Source organism: Protopterus annectens, chromosome 16.part0, assembly GCF_019279795.1.
Source record: "Protopterus annectens isolate FY-2018-M chromosome 16.part0, PAN1.0, whole genome shotgun sequence".
Classification (NCBI taxonomy): Eukaryota; Metazoa; Chordata; order Ceratodontiformes; family Protopteridae; genus Protopterus; species Protopterus annectens.
Window position 1 is genome coordinate 139,851,349 of NC_056750.1, and position 22,254 is coordinate 139,873,602.

General features: G+C 36.8%; 1 protein-coding gene across 1 annotated transcript in view; it reads right to left on the reverse strand.

Annotated features, from left to right (window-relative positions):
* The window catches only part of LOC122790696 (purine nucleoside phosphorylase), a 759,528-nt gene that overhangs the window by 327,826 nt on the left and 409,448 nt on the right, over positions 1–22,254 (reverse strand). Inside the window, exon 2 of the mRNA XM_044058237.1 lies at positions 11,066–11,140. Within this exon, the coding sequence (XP_043914172.1) occupies positions 11,066–11,140 (75 nt within the window). The remainder of the gene's footprint in view (positions 1–11,065; positions 11,141–22,254) is intronic.

The following is a 22,254-nucleotide window of genomic DNA, read 5'->3' on the forward strand; positions in this document are numbered from 1 at the left end:
GGTTATGTAGGTTGAGAAACGCATTTCTCAGTTCAGATGAACTTGTTTCCATTTTTTTCAGGCTTCATCTCTCAGCTTTGGAAGGGGATATAGTTATTTCATTATTCATCTATTTTGTGTGATTTGTGAAATCTTGCAATGAGAGGAAGAATTTGTTTTGAACTGATTTAAGGATGCCAGTTAAGTTGCATGCTGCCCCATTTGCACCTTTTGATTGGAAGATGGGCTTCCAGTCAGATTGTGAGAGAAATATTTGGAACTTGGTAAAGTTATTTATAGATTTCTGTCTGAATGTTATTAAGTTGCTGGGGCTCTGATTGGTTGGTTGATAGGTTTTGGATAGTCAAAAAAGTACTGGTCAGTAGTTATTTAGAAAAGGAGAAAGAATGGCTAAGTTTCTGATTTTGGGGGGGATGTTAGTAATAACTACAGCAGCTCAACTAGTGTATGGTTGTTGCTTTTAAAATTGGGTCTTGGGAGTTCTGCGATGATTTGTATTAGACTTAAGTCAATAAACTCTTCATATAAATCCAACCTGTTGTGATGGAGGAGACTTATTTTAAATATACCATTATAATTAGGCTTTTTTTTAATAGAGGGGTTTATGACTGGATGATTAACTGTTGTGCCTTGGAGTAGAAACATGGGTTGGCAAATAGGCTGCTGCAACTTAAAGGTCAGGGCCTTTGTTTCTGGGAAGTTTAGTGTCTATTCAGTTGGATCAATAGTCTGATTAATTTATGGCTTTTGTGTGTGTGCGCCTATGTGTGTTTGTGGTTGGAGTTGCAATAAGCATTTGTATAAGATTATGATTTCTATGCCTGTTCTGCTGTTTGGTCTGTTATTGAGATTGTAATGGTAGCCTCATATGTAAAAATGTATTGGGGGGCGGGTGTATCATCGTCTCTCCAAGATTCAGTAATAGCAACTAAGCCTGAGGAGTAAGTTGCAACAAACGTGCCAAGTTGTTCGTTTGTTTTTAATGCTGCCTGCATTATGAAGACAATATTTTATCACTCTTTGGTGGTTCACGTTTGGGTTTTTAATGCTGCCTGCATTATGAAGACAATATTTTATCACTCTTTGGTGGTTCACGTTTGGGTTTTTAATGCTGCCTGCTTTATGAAGACAACATTTTATCACTCTTTGATGGTTCACGTTTGGGTTTTTAATGCTGCCTGCATTATGAAGACAACATTTTATCACTCTTTGGTGGTTCACGTTTGGGTTTTTAATGCTGCCTGCATTATGAAGACAACATTTTATCACTCTTTGGTGGTTCACGTTTGGTGTTTGGATGGAGAAGAATGATCATGGGTTGCGTTTAAAATTCCCCTCTAGAAGTAGAAGCATTAAAGCTGGGAATTGCTCTGGTAGGAATTTAGGGGGTTGTACAATGATATGGTTCTTTCCTTCTGCATGGGGAAGAGTCTTCAGTTGTTTTTTGGGGATGGGGCTAGAATTAGTGGTCTATTGCTTGTGGATAGACAACCACATAGTTTAGAAGATAGTAAAGATTCACTGTGGAAAAATGTAGATGCGATGGTGTAGATCCATAGAGAGATTTTCATAAAGGGGTTTGAATGGGGTTTAGGGGCTTTTCTTTGAAGGATTTACTGCATTTGCAGTGCTGGATTGGGAAAATGGTAAATAGGGTAAGAAGGAATAGATTATGTGTGTTGTATGATACTGTTTGTGTGTAGGGACTTTGCATGTTTTGAAAGTAGTTGAGTGCTATTTATTGTTTAAATGATGATGAAAGTTCTGTGTTGTTTGCAGTAAGTGACAGGGATTGAATAATTGGTGGTATTCTTGTGTGCTTTGAAAATAGGGCTTTACATATACTTAGAAGGCAGACTGAACTTTGTCAGGATTAGATATTGTATTGTTATATATGTTGACTATGGGAGAAAAGCTGGGAGAGGTCTAAGGAGTTGGCTTCTGTTGTAAGAAATGGGAATTAGTGTGGGATGATCTGTGTGTGTTGGATTTCTTTAAGTAGTGTATAAAAATAAGACCACTGGTGGTGGCTACAGAATGAGAGGTGGGTAACTGCAACGGGGGGGGGGGCATATTAATCCATGGTAGCATGAACACATGGTGATCAATTCTCTTGCATAGCAGCTGCAGCTCTGAATTAAGGTGAGGCTAAGTGAATAAATCCATAAATATAAGTGTATTTGACTATAAAAGTGCAGAATCAAAGAGTAAGCCAGCAGCTTTAGTGTTTCGGAGGTGCCTTTGTTAGATGCCAGTAAGGGGGTTCCTTGACATGCCCGGTAAAGCAATGACTGGAGATAGGATTCTAGGCAGGACAGGAGAATAGCACTTACTGGAGGTGTAGAAGCAGAGGAAATACTCAGAAAAAGATGAGACAGGTGTTAACAGTTAGTGTACCTAACAGGAGGTCCTGTTAATTAGGAAAGCCTTCCTTAATAGCAAGTAAGAACAAGCTGCCACTGTTAAAGTCAGTCAGTGCAAGTTTGCCAACTAACTGTCTGTATTGTCAGTAAGAGCAGGTTTGCCCACTAAATATTTATATATGTAAACAGAGCTACTTTAGCATTAACAAATTTATAACAAAAGCACTACCTCGTCTATCTGCTAAGGAGAAGACTGATAGGCCAAATGTGCTTTAAAAAGGTGGTCTTGATTTTTCTATATTTAAAGCAGATGTAATTTCAGATGCAGTCTAACAGCATCTTGGATGTGATCCTTTAACCTGTATAAAGTAAGTGGAGAAAAGTCATTATTAAATGAATGGAGTCTAGGGTTGGTTGAAATTAGTAGCTATCTGAGCTGTATAAGTGATGTAACAGTTGTCTCCTTCATTTAACAATTTAATTAGACTGTTAGGGAGGCCCTAAAAGGTAACCTTCATAACAAATACAAACACATTCTAGAACCAAATAACAATTACTGATAAATTAATTAAAATCTGTATATGCAGGGGATGGGCGGGTGGTAGGAATTAGAAAGGTACAGGTAGATTGTTAAGAGCATGAGAGAGACAGAGACAGACAATTGGCAAAGACAGTTGTTACAGTGGGAGGAGGTGAGGGAATATATACTATTTTTATTCTAGTCTCAATGCAATGGTATTTCAAAAACAACCGGATTCAATAAATTAACAATCAATATTAAGAAGTCGTGTGAAACACATAACCAGTCAAGTGAACGAATAACACGTCAGCTGAAATTTGGTGACCAAACCATGATGAAGTCAAATGTCCGACCAATCAATGAAATGAATGAATCAAACACTAAGCAAAGAAATGGAACACTAATCATAAAAATGAACTGTGGATGGTACAAATCACATATTTTTCATTGTCAAACTTCACTTTGGAAAGAACAGACAGGGCTGTAGCATATCTGTGGATATGTCTGTTAACCAATAACTAAAAATGACACTCAGGATACATCCATCAGTGCCATCCTCACCTAAAAAGTTTTTTATTCATTTTCTACAGGTTCCACATTGGTAATTTAATCAGCTAATGAAGACCTACTGAATAGAAAGTTAAGCAAGTTTCATTTTTCTTGCACCTTGGATATACACTTTCATTTTTGTAGTTGTTGAGCTTTGCTTGTGGTAACTAACTATTGTGTATATGAAGAGTTACTGCTTCTGTGAAGGTACACCATATTTAGCAATCTCTTGTCTTAGGAAGACAGTGCAAATTTACAGTGGCTAACACAAAACCTTTATAAATTGTTATCACATTATCAGACTCCCAGCGAGGTTAGCACTAATACTATACACAACTTTTATTACATCTTTAAGCTCAATATAACAGAAGTCACATATCTAATCTCTTATATAGGTGGAGTTGGCATAATGGTTAAGGTCTTCACCTTATAGATATAAGGTATAGAGTTTGATTTTCGCCTCAGGTTATTGCCTAGGCTTAAAATGGCCCTTCAGGGCAGTTAGCCTAGTATTCACTTATAAACCTACTAAACATAAAAAGCATTGCTAAACAGTAAAGTGTAATATTCCATTTATAGTACATTGCCCATATATTAGTTCACTTTAAGCGGCATATACATGATAGATAAATCACGATATTGCTGAATATAGTGTTTATAAATTTATTTGATGTTGTATACTCACTGTCTAATTGTATGCTTGTAAAATGCCATAAATGTTTTTCTTTTTCTTCTGGCTGAGGCAGAATTTTGTTATTTTTGATTAGTGCTTTACCCTAGTAACAAATTAAAATAAACTAAATAAACAAATAAATGTATAAATGAATACTGTTTGACTCTGTTCAGCATCAGCATTTCTTGGAGGCAAAAATCTCAGGAGCTACCACATCAGATAAATATGTAGATTTAAATCAAATAATACTGGCTCTAAAAATACTAGTTTGGCAGAGTAGCAATTGCATACTGAAGAATAAATAAATAACCACTAGGAGTCATTTTGAATGATAGGATGGGAGGATTATTCTCCCAGTATTGATTCAACATTGAGATTGGATAGGTACTCCCAGTTGCTTTGCATGGACTGATCAAATTTTGCTGAATAAACTGATGTCTAATCTAATGGCATATACAACTGGCGGGTGACAAGAAGGACCTGAGAGGGATTTTCTCTCTCTCTTTCTCTCTTTCTCTCTGTGTTTGTCTCTCTTTTGCTGGATGTAGGGCTCCACAAAGTTGAGGACACTGTTGAGTTCCTATCCAATAAATATCTCTGGTGCTTTACCTACTCATGAGTGGGTGTGGTTCAGTCGGTAAAAAATAAGTTTTCTGAATACTCTGTATGGATGTGAAAAATATCAAGGGGACCCTGGTAAACAAGTGTCCACATTTTCTAGTACAAGCTGTAATTGGTGTCCATTTAATGACCTCTTTTAACCCACAGAAATCATAACTTATCTTGGGGACAGTTTGTCAGATAGGAAGATAGAACCAACACAGCATCCCAGGTAATAAGGTTGCCACACATTCCTGTCTCTTCAACATGCCCTATTTATGTTGTGGATGAGGTTTAGGTTCCTAGATTGGGTAATTCTGATGCTATTTGTTTTGCAGATATGCAACCGGTCCATCAGAACAGGAACAGAAGATACTTTGTAGGCCAGGCATAGATCACTTTTAGATGTCTGCAGGAGACTGAGCATAGGGATAGGACTTGCAATACCATAGTGATATAGACTGGTACTTAACCAGGTTAACAGGTTCCAACAGGAAACAATAGGCCCTACATAATCTCAGAACATGTTGCATTCTTGACAAATATATGGGAAAGACAGACAAGAGTTGGTCTCCCTTGAATTAGACACGGTACTTTCAAGCTGAGCTATTCTACATAAAAAGTATATACTTCCAATATAATACAAGTGTGAGTAAAGTTATTATAGGACAAAAACATCTTAGTAACATCCTTCTGATTTTGAAGCTAATAATGAACAGCAGCCTCTTTCCTCCTTTTTTTTTAATTCTGTTACATGCCCTTTTAAAATCCATGTTTATCTCATTCCTCCTTTTTTATTCTGTTACATGCCCTTTTAAAATCCATGTTTATCTCATTCCTCCTTTTTTTATTCTGTTAAATGCCCTTTTAAAATCCATGTTTATCTCATTCCTCCTTTTTTATTCTGTTACACGCCCTTTTAAAATCCATGTTTATCTCATTCCTCCTTTTTTTATTCTGTTACATGCCCTTTTAAAATCCATGTTTATCTCATTCCTCCTTTTTTTATTCTGTTACATGCCCTTTTAAAATCCATGTTTATCTCATTCCTCCTTTTTTTATTCTGATACACGCCCTTTTAAAATCCATGTTTATCTTTGTTCAGTTTCCTCTTAAGGTAAAGTATTAACAACCCCCAACCACCTTCTGAGAGAACAAGTACATTGTCTTATTTAAGCCAAAACTTCACTCAAAGTTAACAACTGTGCTTCCTTTCCTCTGTGTGTCTTTTTTTGTCATGTTACAAGTCCATTCTCTTAACTGATTCAGAATAGAGAGCTAGGGAAGAAACTGATAGCATGTCCTATCTGTTTCAGTATTTTACTTTTTTTGTAAGCTGTTTGGTTTTGTTTAAACTAAGTTTGTTGACTTCTGAATCATCTGAATGAAAAATGTATTAAGAACTTGGTTGGCTTATGCTTTACATTTGTTGGATTAAATATGGTTTATTGTTTTTTAAAAGTATTGGTGCAGTTCAAACTTTGGTGTTTTAACAGACTGATGGATTGCAAAAGCGATTTAGATCTGAGACTTTGCAGATTTTATTCTTGGAATATAACTAATGTATATTTGAAAATGTATCTCAGATAAAATTAAGTAGATGTTGTTCCTGAAATGTGAATGGTGTTCATTAGAAAGCCTATTTTGGACCTATTATTTCATCTTTTTTCTTTTGATAACTGAAGTAATTAGATATTGAGGACTTTTTCATATTAGATTTCCAGTTCTTAACTGTTTACAACTGTTAATTTGCTAATCAGACTAAATCTTCTTGCAGAATAGTTGACTGTACATTGATTTGCACCTTAATCAATTTATTTTCTGATTATAATCAACGCACAACATTTGGTAAGGTTACTATAAGGAATAGCATTAAGTAAGGGTACAGTTTTAGTTCTGATATATTTTTATAATGAGCTAAGTCTCTTATTTTAACTTTTTTCTTTAACTTTAAAGTGAAAAAGCAGCAAACCAAAGACCAGGAAGGAACCGGACCACAAACATATAAGCTTTTGTTCATTTAATAAAACACCACAAACTTCATCAGATTCTGATGACGTTCATGGTGTTTTATTAAACAAATGAAAGCTTATATGTTTGTGATCCAGTTCCTTCCTGGTCTTTGGTTTGCTGCGTTTTCATTTTCATTTGTACTTTGTTCTTTGGAGTTGTTAAGCAGTTTTTGGCTAACTTTAAAGTGACTGTTTAAGATAAGAAGCAATCTTTGTATGTATTTGTAGATATGGAGCTGTGTGTGTGTCTGTATGCACTTGTGCATGTATGAACAAACACGCATACACACACACAGATATATGTATACATTTGCAGGAGTGTGTGTGTGTGTGTGTGTGTGTGTGTGTGTGTGTGTGTGTGTGTGTGTGTGTGTGTGTGTGTTAAATGGATAAAAAAAAGTCACAGACAAACCATTCAGTGAAAACTGCAAGAAAATAAATTAGCCAAGCAAGAGTTTTGACTGAGTGATACCTTAAAACCTCTTGTAATGGAGGTTTATGGGAGATATGCAAATAACCCCTTAAGGACCCTGTTTAAAGACCCTGTGTTTCTGAAGTATAGCCAAACTATCCACTTATGCTGTGATGACAAGGTCACTAAAAAGGCCAAAACATGCATGTTCACAGCTAGTGGGGTTTGGCTTTATTAGCCTGAATATAACCATACATAATTAAAAAAAGCAAAAAAGTCATGAACATCCAGAAGCCTAACTGAAACACTTGATGTTCTTAAAGGGTCATTTGCATATCCCATGAGTCTCCATTTTAAGGTACCACACAGTGAAAACTCTAGCATGGCTGGGTTTTTCTTGCACATACACACACACACACACACACACACACACACACACACACACACACACACACACACACACACGTACATACACACTCTCTCTCTCTCTCTCTCTCTCTATATATATATATATATATATATATGGCCGGGTTTTTCTTTACGCATCTATTTGAAATTTGCTTACTTTTTTTACACATTTTCATTTCATTTTAACTTCTGATCTAAGGTACAAGGCACAAATACTTTTTTTTTTATGTGTAGCTGTTATCTGAACAGAATTAAGTGTGAGTTGATTGCTTTGTTCTAAAAAAACTCTAAAATGACAAAGAAGGAAGGAATAGAGGCAGGGTGACAACCTACATGTAATTCATAAGTGCATACTAGGCTAGCAACCACTAGGGCCTTTTTTAGCCTAGCCACACATCCTAAAAGTGCGAATCAATCCATGTACTTTGTGTCTGTGAAGTAAACACATTAACCATTATACCAACCCCTAGGTTAAATTTTGCCCATGAACTGGAAGTTGATACAGCACATCTGCTCAGGAAACTATAAGTTCTCAATATTGCAGCCACACACACAAGTTCACCATTGTGAGATTTGAACCTCCTACCTATCTACTTACACAACATAGAGAATACAGTATTAGCCACAAGTGTCACAGTAGAAAATCAAACACAAAATCTAAGAGGATGAGAAGCATCATAAATTGGGGGGCAAAGAACTTCTAGGGACAGAAACCAGGGGAAATATCTTGGTGGTTAAGGTAGAAGAAGGGGACATCTTGTGTATCTATACAGTGTATCATCTCCCAGACCCATTAAGGCAAGGGAATGAGTGAGTGGAGGGGAGAGAATAACGGAGTGTAATAGGAGGAAGAGATTTATTGTCATGTAAGATCTGACTCTGACTGGAGCAGATTAGGAGATTCTGAATAAAAAGGTACACAGTAAGGATAATTACAGTGAGGTCTTAGAGTATGAAAGGGTTGACACAAATGGCACAGAACTGTACTACTGGAGATATAATTCTGAAAAAGGTCTTAAGAAGGTGGAATGGGTCAGTGATGTCCATGTGAAGGTACCATACCTCTCAACCTCTTAGAGTAAGAAATCTGGAAAAAGCTATGAAAAAAGTGGTACAAATAGGGACAATTTTTAAATATTTCTCTTACAAACTTAGAAAGTTGATAGAATAACAGGTTTTGCATTGGCATGAATTTTCTGAAGGGTATGAATTCTAAAACTCAAATGTCTGTCATTATTTTTTAACTTCAGTTTTTAATGATTTGCCACTAATTTGCCAGAAAGCAATAATTTTATGAAAAACGGACAAAAAATATAAGGCAAAAATCTGGACATTCTGCAAAAATCTGTATAGTTGAGAGGTATGGAAGGTACCACTGACCAGCAGTACTCATGTCATTGGGTGGTTTAGAGTGGGGATAAGAATATAAAGACAATACAGCTTCTAGAAAAGTGGATTATCCTGAGCTGGTAGAGTGAATCAAATGTGTGTTAGGGGTCTGAGAGCAAACAAAAGGATTTAACACACTATAGAAGGAGGACAGGGATAAAATACTCAGGGTAAACAAAGGATGCACAGGAAGAAGCAAAAAGTGCTAAGGATGAAAAGAGTAACATGGGGTCTGAGAGCAAACAAAAGGATTTAACACACTATAGAAGGAGGACAGGGATAAAATCTCAGGGTAAACAAAGGATGCACAGGAAGAAGCAAAAAGGGGTAAGGATGAGGAGAGTAACATGGGGTCTGAGAGCAAACAAAAGGATTTAACACACTATAGAAGGAGGACAGGGATAAAATCTCAGGGTAAACAAAGGATGCACAGGAAGAAGCAAAAAGTGGTAAGGATGAGGAGAGTAACATGGGGTCTGAGAGCAAACAAAAGGATTTAACACACTATAGAAGTAGGACAGGGATAAAATACTCAGGGTAAACAAAGGATGCACAGGAAGAAGCAAAAAGTGGTAAGGATGAGGAGAGTAACATGGTTAAACAATAAGCGAGGCTGGTTAATGCAACAAATGGGAGAGTGTACAAGAGAAGAAGGGCTGGATTCTGAAGAGGAAGCAGACACAGTGCAAAGGGACAAGCAGAAGGGCAGCAAAGGGGAGGGAATGATGGCAGCTGAAGCATAAGCAGAAGTGGGGTTGGTAGAAGAGGAAACAGCGGCTTCCTTGGGTGTGCAGTAGAGGACACTTTCAATGTTCTGAGTTTTCAGTGTTTTGGGTTTTCATTGTATCCAGTTTTCAATGTTATGGTCTCAATGTTTTGAAATTTAACGTTATGGCATTTCAATGTTATGAAGTAGACCCATATATATATATATATATATATATATATATATATATATATATATATATATATATATATATATATAAATAGTAGTGAAGGTGTATGAGCAAAGACATCTGCAAAAAAATTATAAGATTGTAATAGGAAGCTGTCAAATTTACTTTTTTTGCGTTTCGACTGGAGGTTATTTTTTAAGTGTTAAGTTGCAACATTGGGTCTTAAATTTCTGCTAGGTAGCCCTGAAAATGCACTAACTTATTAGAAATTGTTGGAAGGGAAACTCCTCTTTCCTAAAGGTGTATTGACCTTAGACTTGTTTATATTAGTAAAGAGGGTGTATGAGATACAATCTACCACGTGGCAGATATGGGGAGAGACCTTACACTACTACGTGGCAGATATGGGGAGAAACCTTAGAATACTACCTGGCAGATATAGTGAAAGAGCTTAGACTACTACGTGGCAGATATGGGGAAAGAGCTTGAACTACTACGTGGCAGATATGGGGAGAGAGCTTAGACTACTATGTGGCAGATATGGGAAGAGAGCTTTTCCCAAGTACAGCAATGCAGTTTTCTAATTCCATCCCGACCTTTTTGTGTTCACTCTTATGTAAAATTTGATAAGCTGTCTTTAGTAATTAAGACAGGGAACTCCATTTGCACTGTTGTTGTTACATTTCACTTATAGTATAGTAAAACATTGGCATCAAGGGCTCAGTCATTCATTTAACTTTTTCCTACACACAGTCTATTGAATTACTTTTCTTTTGTTGCATTCACTTGCTTGCTGTCTTACTATCCATGGATGAAGATCCAATGTTTATTTTGGGCAGTAGACTTGGTAAAAAAACAAGTAACATGTTCAGATGGTTGTATGCAGGGGTGCAAGCATACTTGCACACACATGGACACACACACACACACACACACACACACACACACACACACACACACACACACACACACACACACACACACACACACACACACACACACACACACACACACACACACCACACTGAAGAATGTACCTAATGCCACACCGACTGCACTGAAGAATGTATCTGGTGCCACACCGAAAAAGAAAACAAAGAAAAGTTCTTGTTTGAAAACAAAATGGTTGTGCATACAAACTTTCTTTCAGATTTTGTTATGATGTATAAAATGCATTCTTGTGATTAAAGCTAATTAAGTCAATGAATAAATTAATGAATGAAAGGATTGGTTAAATACTCACTGACTCTGCTCTGGCATTTTATCCTTTTTCTCTGGAGCTGCAGATTTGGCTGGTATTTTGTTGTCATGAGAAGTTCTGCAAAAGACAGAAATATAATTGATTAGCTCTGCGTTTTATACATTAACTTCTAATTTAAACCTGCTGTTCAATGACCTAACTGCTAACTGCATGCTAATTACACTACAGTAGACAGTGTGAGCCTAACACTACCTCCCCTGACATACATAGTGCTGTACAGAGAGGCAGTCAATTGATCCTGACTGCATTTTCCAAGAATGCTGAGCTATAATATGAAATATGAGTCATTTTCTAATGCGACACTCAAAGTAAAACAATGCATAAAAGAGTTAGGTTTTATTTGCAGATGTGGTGGGATATGCTTTTACATGGCAATAACAAGTTGGAATCCAAATCTTTCAGATAGTGGAACCACATATTTGATTCACTGTTGAGCCTCAGCCGACATGCAATCAATAGTCGGTTATTCACCTATTGGTTTATTTAGCTTCCAGTAACTCTTACATCAACAAATGTCTAAACTGAAAGTGAGAAAAGCTTACATATTCAGCCTACTTTCAGTATGGACTACCTATTTCGTTGTCTTCATGTGAGGTTTATGGCAACAGAGATAACTTTGGACAAAACTAATGAACTTCTGCTCTTAACTATGATTATTTACATTCTGACATTTCTGTTTATGGTTTTACTAAAAAGAAAATATTGTTATTTTGGCACAACTGTAAGAATCCTGTGTATTTAAAGTCTCCAAAACTGATTCCACAAACACAAACTGAACTACTTACTTTGATTTTGAAAGAAAAAAGAGGCAGTGTGTTCCTCTTCACTCCCCCCCATGCCTCCTAACATAAATACACTTAACTCTGAGGTCTGGCGGCCTTGCAGGAAAGGGGAGTGCTTAGTTTGCAAGTAAACAATCTTCCCATTTATCCACTGCTGTGCATAGATGATGGGATTCTGTTTGTAAAACTTTTGACTTGAATCTCTAGATTAATACTTCAAGAAAAAAAAAAGAAAGAAAATAAACATTTGTCAGATACCATTCTAAAAATTAACTACAAATCATCTGGTATACAACATCAGAGCACTAATCTATCTACTAGTTGTTGAACATGTATTGTATTTTTGGGGAGGGGGAGTCTATGTAACCAAGAAGGGTATATGAGGGCTAATTGGTCAGCCTGTAATTAGAATGTTAGTGCAGTATTGCTGTCTATTTCTCAATTTCAGGCACATTTAAATTCATATTGCATTTTGTCCCATTGTATAATTGCAATCAGACACTCAGGCTGTTAGATTTACAAGAGATTTACCCACCTCTTATATCATTAATAAGTTGGGTGTGGTTAGGCATAACAGTACAAGATTCATGGTCAGAGCTGCAGTGAAACACAGTTCTGCTATTTTCTGTTGCTTGAACACTCGCTTCTTCTGGTGAAAGAAGAAAATGCACACAACAGAAAATCTGTGAATAATATTGGAAAATTTATCAAGTAGTGTCACATGATCAAGACTATTTCATATAGATAGGTCAACACATCTAGCAAAGTTCAAAGTTAAATCTGGAAATCTCTAATTAAGTGATATATGTGCAGAAATCACTAAGTTTAGAATTAAGGCTGGAATGTCCCTGTTTACACTACCAGAATAGGGTACCTTTTCAAAACTGAATTCAGTGTCTCATGTCACTTTACATGCTGTGGTATAATGCACTCTATAATATGAAATGTATACAAGCTACACTAAAGGATCTCAATGTACTGCTTCCTTAACACTTTTATTACCTTCTCTTGATATTAATTCTCTGCCTCCACATCTCTAAATAATAATCACTCCCTCTTGCCACACTAGAAATATCATTCATACTACGAAACCTTCCACAATCACTTCTCCTATCAGTATACCTTGTACTAGTGTCCATACCACCAACACACTCACTCAGTCCTTCCCACTCGAATGTTAGATGTCAGGATAGGAACAAGTCATCCCAATAAACCATGCAAATGCAGGCACTCTGTCTCTATCTTCCTCAAGTTCACAATACACTTAACACCTCTTATAAACCTTCTTCTTCTATGTTCCTATGTTTGGGCATTGAATCAGACCCAGGACCCTTCTCAACTACTCTTCTCTCCTAAAAGCTGTATAACTAAATTCAGTCAGCATTCTATATAAACTGAAACAACTCTATTCCTTCCTTTCCAACCAACACCCCAACATCCTTGCTATCTCAGAATCTTGGTATAAACCAGAAATGTCAGGTCTTCAGGCCTACTTCCTATGTTATATTTATGTCTACAATTTAGTTTCCCACCATCCTGTTGTGTTTGTTCATCAAGGTAGATCTTCCCCCAGGATCTGCACCAGTAAACACGCAATTCTCATGTAATGTTTCTTCTTGGTATATGATGTTTTTGATATTGTAAAAATGCATACTATTTTTGTGATGTTTATTTTTGATTTGTAAAATTGCATTCTAATTTGTGATAATCTGTTTATCTAAAATCTACTTGTATTGTATTTTCTGTGGAGCTTTTCTCCCCGGGCCGCCACTGAAAACTGGCCTCTGGCCCAGTTGGACATTCCCATCCAACAAAATGTAATAAATAAATAATAAATAAATGTTTTAATTCTCGAGGGGCAGCAGCATCTTATCTCTCCTTAAATTTAACCTCAATAACACCAGTCCAACTCAAAGCTCATCCGATAATGACTGTGACCCAAAATGGCTATTAACATTCCACTTAAATGCTACCCAGACATAATATTTGTATTCATGTATGTTTCTCCACACAGCCATCTCAAACACATTTACTTTTTTTTTATTATTTCTCAATGCCAATTCCTCCAGAAGCATCAAAATTATAGGAGATTTTATTTAAACTTCTTTAACTCATCCAATTGGTACTGTCTAAATTTTCTCTCCAATCATGGAGTAACTCCTTTGATCAGAGACCGTACCAGTCCAAGCAGGGGCACATGGATTCCATACTCAGTTCATTATTTTCAGCCAGTATTGTATCCTTGAACTCCTCAAACACCTCTAGAACCTCTGTCTTACAAACCCATCCTGCAAATTCCTCACAAAAATCTCCATTTCACAGAGTGCTCCTTCCATGTTCTTGAGCCCAAGATTTGGGAATCCCTTTCCCACAAGCTTAAAGTAAATTAGCTTCATCAGTCAGTTTAAACTCTTTATTTTAAGAAAGTCCTAGTCTCTCAAGCAGAATGTCAGATTTTGGGTATTAAATAAATCTTACTAGCCTTGCCTCTTATATCTCCCAACAAATATACCTCATGTTCATTTGCTGTTAATCTTTTATACCTCCACCACTGCCTTTTCCTTGTCCAACATCCTCCACCTTCCACCTATTCCTTCCCCCCTTCCTTCTTTTCCATCCATTATTTTCCCTCTTAAGACTTTAGCAGTATGTCCTCAATTTAAGATCATAATGTATGTTTGTAAATAGTATGATAACCAACGCACTAGGTGTGCTACATCACACCATCCTGTGAAATAAGGTGTACAAGTGTAATATCTTATCAGAATAACAGTTTATTAACTCTCTGTTTCTGTACAAACTCATGCTACCTTACCTTTCTGATTGTAATTCTTTGAGAATAATGCAGAAGATTATGATCGGGTCCCTCATCATAACCAGCTTATTATGTGTTTGACATACGCATACCAAGCTTGAGAGGTGAATCTTGCCATCCATGTTGAGAACACATAATAGAGGGTTATGATTGGAGACACAATCATAATTATTTCTAGTGCATGGAACTTTATCTGCACCAAGTATGATTTTTACAGCAAAAAAAAAAAAAAAACGAAAGAAAAAGTGCAGGAATGTGAAGAGTTTTACTAGCCTTGAAAGACAGTAAAGCACTTAGATCTGTCAAACAGACAGTTCCATATCTGTCAACACCTTTGGTTGAGAATTCTGGACAAATCTAAAAATAACAGGGGACAAATGAACAAAATCAGGGACAGTTTTTAACACATTTGCAACAAAAGGTATTTTTTGAGCAATAATAAGTACAAAATTGTAATGTCTGGTGTTATTGACTGTAATCCTCAGTGATTTACCAGAAACTCATACATTTTATGAAGGCCAAGGTAAACATATGAGGCAAAATCAGAGACATTCTGCAAAATCACGGATAGCTGAGAGGTATGGACAGTAGACAGAGATGAAGTGCTCCTTTATAGAATTAACAGCTTTAAAAGCTGTTGTTTCATTCTTCCATACTTTATGATGTAAGTGTGGCAGATTTAAGTTCTAATAGCTTTTAAATGTGGTTCTACCTTCTGCCAGTGTTCTTTGTTAACTAGAACTGCCCTCTCTTAATCCCTAACATGATACTTGATCCTAATAGATCTTTTGTAAGCACCCCTAAGCACTGTTAAGATCAGGTCTCATGGCAGAAAGTTCTTAACAAATTATCTTTTTTTTTTCCTGTTTTTGGTGCGTAATCTCAGCAATCTGTGCATTGCATGCTAATTATGTATTTGTTCAGCCTTGGTTATTGCTATTTTGGGATGGATTTTGAAAGGGTCCTTTGGATCAGCCTTTTACTCTGATTAACAAACAAATAAACAAACAAAGTCTCCCTCCCTCGTCTTAGTTACTCTCACTCCAAAACTTTGATTGTCTTGGAGTCACATTAGTTGATAAGTTTATGCACATTTACAAAAGAAACATTTCAAAGAAACATTATTTTTGTAAAGGTTTGGTAACTCATACATTCTTTAACTTTTGTTCAGTCAACTGGCTTTCAGTTTAGTGTATAATGGAACACTGCTTCATAATAGCATATATTTTGTAACTATAATCACTCAGCTCATCAAAAAGCTGACTTTATTTAGAAGTGGTAACCATTTGAAAAGCTGTGATTTTCAATGCTGAATCCCAGAATGTACAGACAATGACTGAAAATCCTGACATAGCCTGAGACTGATATTTCACAGAATATTCCCTTTTCTCTAAGGTGGGGCAATATCAGAATTGGTATATGTAAGTCTGGAGGGGGTGGGGGGCTTGTCTCTCATGCTTGGAGGTGCAGGGAGGTTTACCTCCTACATAAAACAAGTCTAAAGGAGAAAAGTAATGCTTGATATCCACTTTTCCCCTGTATTTAGGTCGTGTTTTCAGCATTTTGGGGCTTGGCATTGTGAGTCCTGACATTTCAGTGGGGAGCCTTTAGCTACAGGTTGTATAATAATCAAAACACTGAGCCTGGTCTTGGATCATTTCTATGTGAGATTGAGGACAAACTTATCTTGGCCACTGATACAGTATAACTTCCTGAGACAGCATAAACATGTTATGGAGTAGCACAAGCTGTTTGGGTCAACTCCAGCCTTAGCCCATCTCTCTAATTCATGATTAGTATAAACACATTGTGGGTCAGTGCAAACTGCTTGGATAATTCCATCCTCAGCCCAACCACTATTTCATAAAACAATGCTTGCACCTGGTCTACAAGCCTGCTCCAATGCTGTGAATTAGCATTCCCTTTCAAAATTTTTAGCATAGCACATGCGCCTCTCTGCACTTACTGGGCGGCACAGTGGTGCAGCGGTTAACGTTGTCGCCTCACAGCAAGAGGTTCTCCGGTTCGATTCTCGGCTGGGGTGCCTTCTGTGTGGAGTTTGCATGTTCTCCCTGTGTTCGCGTGGGTTTCCTCCGGGTACTCCGGTTTCCTCCCACATTCCAAAGACATGCATCTGGAGCGTTTCTCCCTGGGCCTCCACTGAAAACAGGCTCTGTGGAACCTAGTCGGACATTCCCGGTCAACAAATAATAAATAAATAATAAATAAATAAAATACTGTACATAAAGCACTGCTAGGCAATCACTGTAGCTGAAGATTCTAGTTTTTTATATATATATATATATATATATATATATATATATATAGATATATATATATATATAGATATATAGATATATAGATATATATAATCAATTTTTTTTTATTAAACCTGTTCATGTAACCATTAGATGAACTGTTGAATAGGCTGTGCCTCCTGCTGAAATCACATAAAAATGAAGTTCATGTTAATGAATCATGTAGTGAAAAAAGACTGTGCTAAACACACTGAATACCTTGATTAACTATTCATGAGAGGCCCATTTGGAGCCTTCTCTTTGAACACAAATTGTGATTAAGTATATATCAGGCAGCTGACTCCTTGGTTTACTTCCTGAATTCTGCCTTTTGTCCAGATAGCTTACATTACTGGCCTTGCTCTAGAGAAATAATGACACTTGGATATGATTAGAATCTGAAACATTAAAATGTTCTATAGTCTTTTAAGACATAAATGTGATGTCAGGGGTTAAAAAAAAAATTCTGATTTAAAATGTGCGGTCTTTCTAAAACTTAAGGAGACATTAAGTAAACCTTCTTTACCAGCCAGACCTGTTTATTGTGAACAATTAATTGTACAGGTAGAGACTTCCAACACTGGGATATGGGCTTTACTCAGAGGGAAAGAAACACACTGTTGTGTATTTATGCCCCCAACTTCTGTCCAGGTAAGAATCTTATACAGTAATTCAGAAGGAATGCTTGAACATAGTCTAGGCTCTGCAAAAGCTACAGCCCTATCTGTATGGAGAAAGTCCACTGTTTGCTCTTTTTTATTGCAAAAACATAACCATAAAACCAAGTTAACATTCACTGAACCGACAATATATTATTATCCGAAAACATAAAACATTAAAAAAATCATCAGTGAGCATGGTAACTAACAAAGCAGAAACAGGGATAATGCATGACTAAAAGATAATGCAGGTCATAGGTCATAGCTTAATACCTCCTTGCCAGTAGTCTACAGGAACCAATTACCATGTCAAATAAATGTACTGACTATCTAATCACAGCACTTTACACTTACCATGTGACATAGCTTGCAAGGTGCATTCCCATAGCAACAACAAGCTGGAACTGAAATGACTCCCTATCTCCTCTGAGCTATGTAATGCAGTTCTTTGATGTACATTGAAACACATAAGGTCAGCATATCTTTTTATGAAAGGCTGCAGTGTAATTTACCATGATGATGCCAGGGGTCTCCATTCAGAGACTATATAAAACCCTTTAATTATCAAACATTGAAGGAGCCATGTTTTTAGGGGTAGATAGCTTAAAATTGTCTCCCAAGCTTCCCAGTATCCAAAAGGAAAACCTAATATGTTATCTGCCAACTTTCACCCCATATGCTTCTGATTTGACCACAACACCAGTAAATATGTAACTCATCTGATATCACCCATGGATAAATCAGACACATCTCTGATTCATGATAACCCTTCTCTGCCATATATGCCGGTGTCCAATATCCCCAGAAAATCGATCTCTGCTGATGCATCAAAAATGTAGGTTTTTGTTACAGACTGTAAAAAAATATTACATTGGGTTATTTGGCATGGCTGGAAGCCTCTATCAGGAGAGTGAGTAATGTGATCTAGGATCTATTTTTTTATATATGTTGACACCTGGTTAATAAAAAGCAAAATATACAAATGTGAAGCTTTGGCATTAGGAAACATGCCCTTAGGACCAGGAAAAGATGCTAAGGCATACAGGACAACCATATCACATCTAGAAATATTTTCAAAAGTCTTTGGTATGGATATTATAGGACTCCTGTAAATGAGAAAATTTAACAAAGCATACATCATCTTTCCTGTAATGTAGTAATAACTGTTCCTCTCTATTAAGGTCCTTGTTTTCCGAAGACCTCCAAATAAGCAGTTTATTAACTACTTTTAGAAATGGATTTCCCCAGGTTGGAACATCTCGATACTAGATCTCCAGGTTTAGGAATATGCCATATAACTTCCTGAGGGCCTTTTTGGCTATGCTAAAATGGCCATCTCTGTACCTGGCACATGCAGTTATTTACATAGCAGATCAAAGTCTTATATGAGGTACTATTCAACATTCTGACTTCAAATTCAGCCCATAAGGGTGGTGGAGACTTTACTGCTCCTAAGTGTTTATAACAAAACACTGCGACTATCATCTGACATTAGATGAAGCATATGTTTAGGAATACCTTGTCATTTTATCATCCCAAATTAATTGTAGCATCAAGTGTTTAATTCCTGAAAACCTTTTGCAGGTTGAAGGTATAGACAAATACCTACAAATGTACTAAAGCTTAAGAGAGAGGGCCATCTATAAGACTGAAATTGTACTCCCCCAGGAAAGCCTAATTTTCCTCCATGAGTACACCAAAAGAAAAAAAGACTGTCACAAAAATTGCTCCATATTCATACTAATCATCTTCTAATAGTTACTGTCTAACAATAACCCTAAATATCTTGGGAGTTTTCAGTTCCACACAACTGGGGAAGACTATATCCCCTTTCTAAGTTCTGTGGCCATTTGGTTGACTGAAAACATTTCAGTCTTACTCAAATTTACCTTTGGGAAAAAATAATTGATATAATATGATGCAGTCCCATGTTTGTATGTGGTAACAAAAATGAACTGAGGTATATGCATATTTAGATCTGAAAGCAAAGTTACTTTAGTCTTGGTTGGGAGATCTTGATACAACTATATAAACTGCTGTTTGAATTTTGCCCTGTATAATTTTACTAACAAAATAGTTAGGTCCAGTATTTCATCCATAAGAGACCACTTGAGTATTTATAACAGTGTAGAACAGATTTTTCTTTAAATATTCAGTCTCTACAACTGACTATTATTTCTATATTCTCTACACATTGCCTTGACCTCTACATATTTAATTGTATTAACACTGTTTTGACTTTATTTTTAAGTACATTTTTTTACTTTATTATTTATGTATTATTATTTATTATCTGAGAAGGGGGATTATTTATCATTGCAGGTTGGCAGGTACCCTCTTCTGGATAGCCACATCACTTGAGCAAACTAACAGTGATATATTAATTTTTGTTATTTATATCTGACTAAATCAGGAATGGTCAAGTAACTGATGTTCTTGGTGTCTAGCCATATCTAGAGTGGTATTATCAGTACCATGCCAGGAAGAATGTTCTGGAGAACTGGAGAATTCTGCCAGCCTTCCCTGAGAATTTTGAGTGTGTGTGTGTGTGTGTGTGTGTGTGTGTGTGTGTGTGTGTGTGTGTGTGTGTGTGTGTGTCTGTGTGCTCGCGTGCGCATTTAAATGTATTTGTCAAAATAATAGTTTGCTTGATAGACAGGTACTGTGGATAAGTGGAACTGGAACACAGTCTGGTTTGGAGGCAGAATGGTAAGAAAGAGGCCCCCTAACACTTTGAACCTGGGGCTGATGATGGTCTGGGTGTGAATACTGGAAGCTCATAATCATGACATCAGTGCATATTCCATTTATGCTTTTGGTGAGAGGTTGCATTTGGTTAGTTGGATGTTGAATTAGATTTTTACTTTAACCTGTTGGTTACCAGCAGTATGACTTCAGAAAACACCCCTCTGGTAGCTGAAAGATATATTTGGGGCAGGGGATTGAAGGACGATAACCACATTCCCCTCAATACCTGGGGAGGTAATACTGGTTGGTAGTGGCGGAATTCTTATCTTTTTAGTACCAGCCTGGTCTTCACATATGGGTGGGAAGGTGGCAAGTGATGACATCTGTCACAGCATTTTTTTTGTAATTCTATGAAATAAAATAGGGATATTGAATCAGATATATTGGTCCCATTTCTGCACCCTGCCACCTTGTTGAGGAAAGGAAAAAAAAAATAAACTTCTTAGACTGCAGAAAGTTGCTAAACTGCTACAACTTATAACACACTGAAGCAGTTCAGTATGGCTGAAGTGCAGCATTGGAATTAATTTCTGTACTGGTATTCAGAAATGGCGTACAGAAATAAATACTGGTACTGCTGTGCCACACTAATGATTCCATGCCATTTCTCGATCATGCCCCCTAACACCTTGAACCTGGGGCTGATGATGGTGATTTACGTGACCACAGGAGGCCTTGTAAGGGCCAAGGAACCACCATATTTGCACACTGTAAAAGATGTGTTTCACGTCACAGCATTATCCCCTTTTCTCCCCCCTTGTGCGAGAGCCTGATGTGAGGGACATCCCCTGTTTCCATGAGTAATGTGCTCATAGGATCCAACTCCCTGGACAGCTGCTACAGAAGTAATGCCCTCTGACATGAATATGCATCCCATACATGTGCACACCAGGCCTTTCCCAAAAGAAAGGTGAGTAGTCAGAACAGCACTATTCCATTTTCCCGCATGTCAGCCTCCACTAGGTGCTCCAGATGCTATTTAAATTTTGGTTGACTGAGTCATACTCAGAGCTTTAAACCCCTACACCAGCAGAGCTGGCATAAGCTGCAAATATGTTTCTGTCACAGATCACTGGAAATTTTAACCCCTGTAAAGTATGTAGTTGAGCAGACATGCAAAGGGAGAGCATTTCATTTAATTATTATGAGAACAATAATTCGAATAACACACATATGTTCTGATGTTTCTAAACAAACCTAATATTACTTTCTATAACTCAGATGATATATGTAAGTTAATAAGATATCCAGGAGGATATGACTTATGGATGAAGCTTTGTTTTGTAGGCTTTAGGGGCAAAATTTAAGGCAGGAATTAAATCAATCTAAAACTCCAGTTATATAGCATACTCACATTCTAGGTTGACATTTGTTGAAAAAAATGACTTCTATGCCAGATAGCATTGAGCAGATTGTTTGTGGACTACATCTGTATATTTACGTGGCTACATTTTGTCCAGATCTGGGACAAGAAATGCCCAGCCATACAATTGCTTTAATCAATTTTTAAACAGTGTGCAGGACTAGTCAACAAAAGGATGCTGCTTTTTCCTTAGATGAGTGCATAAAAAGATGTTTAAACACTACAGCTTAATGTTGGTTGTATCTATTGAAACAAAAGGCATAAATAAAATTACAGGAGAAACTGAGAGCCATCAAAGAAGGGCACTAGGTACAACATGATGTTTAATCGCTATTTTATTAATTACGCAGTTAGAATCTTCTAGTATCAGATTATTGTTATTGTTGCTGTTTGGTTATATTATTTAAAAATTTGCACCCCTGGAACAAAAAGTTGGTGTCAGAGTGGAGAGATGGGGTTTAAAGTCTGTAATCCTGATATGCAGATGTGAAACATCTGGCTACACTC